The sequence below is a fragment of the Homalodisca vitripennis genome, chromosome 6 (assembly GCF_021130785.1).
Source record: "Homalodisca vitripennis isolate AUS2020 chromosome 6, UT_GWSS_2.1, whole genome shotgun sequence".
NCBI lineage: Eukaryota > Metazoa > Arthropoda > Insecta > Hemiptera > Cicadellidae > Homalodisca > Homalodisca vitripennis.
In genome coordinates this window covers 94,296,427-94,303,891 of record NC_060212.1, presented here as the reverse complement: position 1 = coordinate 94,303,891, position 7,465 = coordinate 94,296,427, and the positions used below count along the sequence as shown (strand labels likewise).

The 7,465-nt window shown below is 40.4% G+C and overlaps 1 protein-coding gene across 1 annotated transcript; it reads right to left on the bottom strand.

The window, feature by feature from the left end:
* Positions 1-2,689: 2,689 nt before the first annotated feature.
* LOC124365476 lies at positions 2,690-6,693 on the bottom strand. The gene is made up of 2 exons (XM_046821459.1): positions 6,344-6,693; positions 2,690-5,488 (listed from the first exon to the last, which is right to left on the bottom strand). Exon 2 carries the CDS (start codon positions 4,151-4,153, stop codon positions 2,690-2,692), a length of 1,464 nt encoding a protein of 487 aa, XP_046677415.1. The 5' UTR covers positions 4,154-5,488; positions 6,344-6,693.
* Positions 6,694-7,465: the final 772 nt, after the last annotated feature.

Below are 7,465 nucleotides of genomic sequence, written 5' to 3'. Positions count from 1 at the left end.
AATTTCGATGGTTGGTGCCCACATATGATCGGAGCATGTTGCCAATTGTCTGGTTTATCCTTTCGGTGGGGTTGGCCTGTGGGTGTCGACTAGCATTAAAAAGAGCTTTTACCTTGTAATTAGCCATTAGAGTCCTCATGGGATTCCCAATAAACTCGGATCCATTATCGAAAATACAGTATTTTGGAACACCATATACCATAAAAACATCCTCCTCCAGGTACTTAGCTACCACACTTGAAGTTGCAGTTCTCAATGGTCTCAGGATGGCGTACTTCGTGAAGGTGTCAATGATTACTAAAAGATACTTAAATCCTTTCAGAGACCGAGGAAACGGTCCCATAAGATCGGCAGCAATCATTTGCCACGGCGCGTTGACTCCTCTTCTCTCGCCCAACATTCCCCCTGGTTTCTTCTTTTCCTGTTTCACTTGTTGGCAGGTCTGACACTTAGAAACGTAACGAGCAACGTCGTACCTCATCTTAGGCCAATAGTATTTTGTTTGCATTCTACGGAAAGTCTTTAAAATACCCAAATGGCCCGCTGTAGCTTCGTCATGGCACTCTTGCAAAGCGAACTGTCTTACATCCTTAGGCAAGACTAATTTCCATGAAGAATCTTCCTCTTCTTGAAGCTTTTGGTAGTCACTCACAAGTTTCCAAAGCTCTTGGTCCTTCACTCGCCACTGAGGATAAGAACTGGGATCATGTTGAACTTTCCTCAACATACCCCTGTACCACGTATCCTTCACCTCATCGGGTATCTTCAAACTACACAAAACAGCAGGCGGTTGGTCTTCCTGGTTAGAAACAGCTCTGGAAAGGAGGTCGGGAACAACATTGTCTTTGCCCTTCCTATGGATTAGTTCAAAGTCGTAGGGCTGTAGCCTTAATGCCCATCTTGCAAGTCGGCCCTGCGGATCCTTTAGGTTATTCAACCACAAGAGGCTATAGTGGTCGGTAATTACCCTGAACTTAGTCCCTTCGATATACGGTCGAAACCGTTCCACAGCCCAAATTACCGCCAGGCATTCCCTCTCTGTGGTAGAATAATTTTGTTCTTGACGAGAAAGGGTCCTACTAGCATAGGCAACAACTACTTCACCTCGTTCCGACTCCTGGCTAAGGACAGCCCCAATTCCAACGCCAGATGCATCACATGATAAGGTAAATGACTTGGTAAAGTCCGGACAAGAAAGTATTGGTGAAGCTATGAGACAGGAACGTATATCGTCAAAGGCCTCCTGCGCCTCCATCGTCCATTCAAATTTCTTACGCTTCTTCAACATTGCGGTTAGAGGGTACATTCTAGTGGAAAAGTTAGGTATGAACCTGCGATACCAACTAGCAGTACCACAAAATTGTCGGACTTCTTTCTGGTTCTTAGGTACAGCTAGGTCCAATATAGCTTTTATCTTCTCCGGATCACATTGGAGACCTTTCTCGCTGACAACATATCCCAGGTAACGAAGCTGCGGGCGGCAAAACTGACATTTCTCTCTATTTAGGGTTAGCTTGGCTTCCTTAATCCTTCTGAAGATTTCAGAAAGCACCCGTAAGTGTTGTTCAAAGGTAGGCGTAACAGCAATAATGTCATCCAAGTAGACAAATACAAATGGCTCTAGATCTGGTCCAAGGACATTATCCACAAACCTCTGCCAAGTTGCTGGGGCGTTACAGAGCCCAAACGGCATTGTCACGAACTGGTACAACCCTCGACCAGGGATGGCAAATGCGGTCTTCTCTTTACTGCTCTCATCAAGTGGAATTTGCCAATATGCACTTTTTATATCTAAACTAGACAGGTAACGAGCGTCTCTCAGCCGATCCAATATATTGGTAACCATGGGTAAGGGATATGCATCCTTCTTTGATACCTCATTAACCTTCCGAAAATCTACACAGAATCTTTTTGAACCATCCGGCTTATCCAATAACAATATGGGTGAAGACCAGTCGCTTTTCGACGGTTCCACAACACCAAGCTCTAACATCCTGTCCAACTCGTTATTGACTAACAGTTGGCGGGCTGGTGAAAGAGGGTAATATCTCTGTTTAATTGCCGGAGCCTCTCCAGTGTCGATCACGTGCTTAACTTTATCAGTTCGCCCCAAGGTAGATCGTTCATCGTGGAAATGTTGACTGACAAGTTGATCAAGCTGTATCTTCTCTTCTGTAGTGAGATGTTCAGTGGATTTAATTCCTTCGATAGAGAAACAAAATTCTTGCTTGACTTCTGTTCCAAAATCCCATTTACGATTATGTACGTCAGCTACTATATGCAATCTATCCCAGAAGTCAATTCCCAGAATTAATGTATGAGGCAGAGTAGGCACAACCAATACATTCAGATACTCAGTTCTTCCCATTAAGGTTATTGGCAACGTTACCACACCTTTAACTGTGTGTCTAAAACTGTCAGCCACCTCCATATATTTACCTGAACATTCCCTCAAACGGGCCGGAAACTGTTCTAAAATACTAAGGCCGTCCTTACCTAAAATTGTCTGGGTAGAACCCGAATCTAAAAGAGCTTTAAACTCTTTCCCAAAAATTCTTACTTTCATGTAAGGTCGGGTGTCATGCTGAGAGGTTTCCAATATATAGGCCACACAACAATCATCCTGAGATGGGCGACAAGCAGACCCAATACTCCTTAAATATTTTTGTCTTCGGGAGGCAACAAGTTTTTACTTGGTGCACTCCCTGATCTTTGAGTTTTTTGACTGGCAAGTTGAACAATTAGCTTTTTTCAAGCCAGGAGTTCCACAGCCATAACAAAATACTTTGCGTGCCCTAGTACATTGCGAGAACCGATGCCCTAGGCTAGAGCAATTCCAACACCTCAATGATGAATCAGATGGTCTCGAAGTATTTGAGGTAATGGTCGCGAGGTGAGATGTCTTCCGCCTATTAGGTGGTGTTCCCCAAGCCAAATCAGGTTCTAGAACTCGTGGATAACGCTGAGGAGGGTGATGCGTCAATGATCTTAAACGACCTAACTCAGCCTTCCTGCCTAGTTCTCTCAGACTTTCCATATCCTTAATATCGAACATGCAGAGCTTCTCCTGTAAGTAAGGGTTTAGGTTCTTCAACACTTGCTGCAACCGTTCACTTTCAGATACTTTAACTGATAGCCTCCCATACAATCCTTCAACAGCGGCCAAGAACAAATCTATAGACTCCTCGGGTCCCTGGACACGATTTCTTATTTCTTGTCCCAGCATGTCATCGTAGTCTGGACTTTGGAATACCAACTTCAGTTCCTTACAAAGCTGTTCCCACGAAGAAACGCGTCCAACAGCCGATCGATACCAGATCAATGCAGTCCCCGTGAACAAATCAACGGCAGAGTCAAACAGTTCCTGGTGAGTGAGACCTCTTGCGCCCCTTAACTCCTCAACTCTCTCCAAGAATGCTCCCACACTTTGTCCAGACTCAATGTCAAATTTCAGACCCCATTTATATACAGGAATTGCTTTTGTCCCAAAATACCTCCTGTTGACTAAGGAAGATTCAACATTCTGAGTGTGACCCGCCGACACAGAAGCTGTTGTAGGCATCTGAGCTACGCTGATACAAGGTTTTGAAGAAACAACATCAGCCTCGCAAAAGGTATAGGGATTCTCCGACACGATTTTCTTCGGCAGCTCTCCGTTACTCCAGTCCACATTCGGCCCTATCTTTGTACTCTGCTCTTCCTCCGATGTCTTCTTATATCCCTGGAGTGACTGCAAAAGGTTCTTAGACTTGGTCAACAAATCGGTTTTACGCCGCTCCATGCCATCATTGGCAGACGCTGCAATCGGTATTCTCTCAATCCTAATGTATAAATGATATAGCCTATCATGAAGTCTCTGGAATTCTCGATCCTTGCCATTACCATCATACTCGTCCACCAAAGAACCTAGATCTCCATACTTTTCTTCGCACTTCTCAAGTTCCTCCTCTGTATCTAATTGGTTAATAATACTTTTATCAACACCTATATTTGTTGAAAAGCACTGAGCAAGCCGCTTCCTCAATTCTCCAGCACTGCCCTTATGATCAACTCCCCTAATCTGGAGCTCATACTCTACTTCATCCTTTCTTAAGTGATAGGCCGTCATGTTGAGTGCAGACACCAAGTTCCAAACATTAACAGAAAAATTCATACACAAATACAGTACAGTTCAAAATACTAACTTCAACAAGAAACCTTGTCCCAAACACATCAATATTTACAGTTTACAAAATTACAGCACAAATTAAATATAAAATAAATTAAAAGCTAGGCCCCACGTTGATGGGCGCCATTTTGTTACCTCGCCCAGGAAACAATATGGTGGCTAGCTCAGAGATGGGTCGGGGTCGGTGGTCCTAGAGGGTCTAGCACTTATACTGGAATGGTCTTTAGGGCGCCACCTCATTTGCAAGATACACACACAGGGGGAGAATGAGGAAACTATCCCTGACGCCGGAAGAAGATGAAATGTCCTTAGAGTTAGAGAAATAAAGGAATATTATTCTCGCTCCGCTGTTGGGTCGGGAGGGTAAGGCCGGCTTTTACACAGTATTACTAAGATCAGGTCTAGGTCGACCCCATGGACCCTACTTACTGTATAACTTATAATCAATACTAAAGTTAAACTACCCAGTACACAACTAGTCTCAGCTCTTCATTAACATTGACAGATTATTAATAATATCGGTTGCTTGGATTAAAATGATCGAATGTTAATATCTACAATCTGTGGTGCAAGTCAACACAATTCTGGTAACTGAACGAGCAGAGAGGATTAATCAATGAGGCACCTGTTTCGATAATTTGAGCTTAATTTAATGCCAAGGCAATAGAAAGTAAAAGCCACTCAATAAATACACACAAAAGAAATCACATGCATCAGGGGTTCATGCCCTAATAAACATTCACAATATATATCTATTGTTCCTGCAAAATAAAAGTAAACCTTGCTAAATTAATGAGAACAGTTCGCTCAAGCAAAACAGAGCTATACCCTAATAATGAAGCTATAAATAAATATACTTTTCAAACAAATAGGCTCTAACTATGTTAAATGATAGGATGTACTAGTTTGCTCGAGCAAAATAAATCTAGCCAATACAGAGATAATTAGCGGTGGCCACCGAAAATAATAAATAGGACACATATATCTTAACAGAGAATAAATAGAACAATTATTAATACATGTTTAAAACGACAATATTATAGACTATGGAAACAGCCAATATACTATTCAGCTTAGTTCATATAACTTCACTCTTAAAGTGGCAAATACTGAGTCTGTTTCTGTGTCCCACACAAATGTATAGTGGTCACCGATACGGTCGAAAGTTGTAATTAAGAGTTAGACTTATCGGTTGAAGTCTGATAAGGTCCGTCCTGGGCGATAATGGCGTGTCCAGGTCATCCAGGTGTGGAGACGATGCCGGCCGACCGGGATGCAAGGGAACACGTCACAGCCAAACTTGTGTCGTCGACCAGAACCCTTAAACATTAATTCCTCATTCCTAATTAAACTATACCATTTAAGGATAACAATTAATCCTGAATTCAGTAATAACATAATTTGTTTGCCAGAAATAATGCAGGTACTACATTGGTAAGGCTTTAAAGCACCGTGCCAAGGACACTTAAACGTGAAACAGTAATATATTGAACATTGTGAAACAGGTTTATTTACATAATATAAGTAAAGTTAATAATAAAATTGGCTATTACTAGTAATAAGTGGAATGCCATTCTCAAGCCAATTAATAGTTTCAGCCAATTGAGTAGGCCACAATCACCTTGAAAAGTGAGTGAATTGAATAGTGATTTTAATTTCAAACAAGAATAAATCATATTAAGCTACTGAGTTATCGTACATATCAACGTACACCAAGTAATGGCAGGGTTTTGAGATAAACATATTTTATGACAAGTATCCAAGATTCAATATACATGCAGGGAGACATTCATTTGTAAATAATATGATTGTACGTTATATAAATAGTAGAAACTAGAAATAGCCTGAATAAATAGTAAAATAACTTTTAACAAGTAACAAGTATTGATAGGTTACACATCAAACAAATTGGTTCAGCGTTAATTAATTTGAACAGGACCATTCTTATAGGATAAAAATTACGATTAATAAATATAGTTTACTTGGTAACAATGATTTGAAATCTCTAAATTTGTAATACATAAGATTGAACATAAATTAATTTTCCTATACCAGCCGGCCTTAGTCCTGAATGTAATGAAGTTTGACATCATGTTAATCGGTTGATTGCAAGATAACTCTCGGGATAATTGATTCCTTAGATGTAGCAGAATTTATATATTGCACTGTTCTTACCTCAGAGTCCAAGAAAATCCTCGAAATAATTACAAGACGACGAGAAGACCTGAGGGTGGCAAACGATGATCCTCGAACTTCAACTTTTCTTCACAACGTGGTCCTTGCTCGTTAACTACTGTTACGTACATCACGGCTGATAATAGCGCCATCTAGGTCAAGCTTGGCTACTGGGTCAATCTACGGATTTTTAGATTCGCCGGTAAGTGGAGAGCGGCAATATCTGACCATTTTCGCTAATCATTACCTTACGGTGTCGGACAATTACGGGCGCGCACCGCAACTGATTAATTCTAAACGGGGTGATCAGTCCCGTTTCCGAGTGCAGATAAGGCCTATGATTGCGAAACGTTACAGTAGAGAAATGCATGTAAAAGGTAATGAATATGTAATTGCAAATTATTTTAATAAATACTACAGTAATGTTATATCTGAGTTAAAATTTAATGAATTTGGTGAGGATTTGTTTTTTGAAGAGCAATATCAATGTGAAGTATTTTTTGAGCGATTTGAATTGGAGTTTGCTGATGTAATAAACACAATTAATAAAATGAAAAACAAACGTAGTTGTGGTATTGACGGAATTAGTATTATAACGGTTAAGGAGAACTTAGATGTGCTTGCACCAATATTTTATAGTATTTATAAAAAGTCATTAAGTCAGCGCAAAATACCAGAACAGTTTAAAACAGCCACTGTAGTACCAGTGTATAAAGCGGGGGATGATAACGTATTGGCGTCATATAGGCCAGTGTCATTGATAAGTACCGTTGCCAAAATTTTTGAGACCTTAGTCAAAGATAAATTAATGATATACTTGGATGAGAGGCTAATATTTTCTCCTGATCAGTTTGGTTTCCTGCCGGGTAGAGGTACCGATACAGCGATTGAGAAACATGTCAGCACTATTGTGAATGCTTCAGATAAGTATAATTATACATTATCTGTATACCTTGATATGAGGAAAGCATTTGATGTTTTGGATATTGATATTCTTATTACGAAAATAAAAAAATGTGGAATAGGAGGTTCAGCTTTGTCCTGGTTGGAGTCTTTTTGTAGGGGTAGAAAACAGACTGTAAAGATAAATGAAGTGTTTAGTGACATGGTTGAACTAAAATA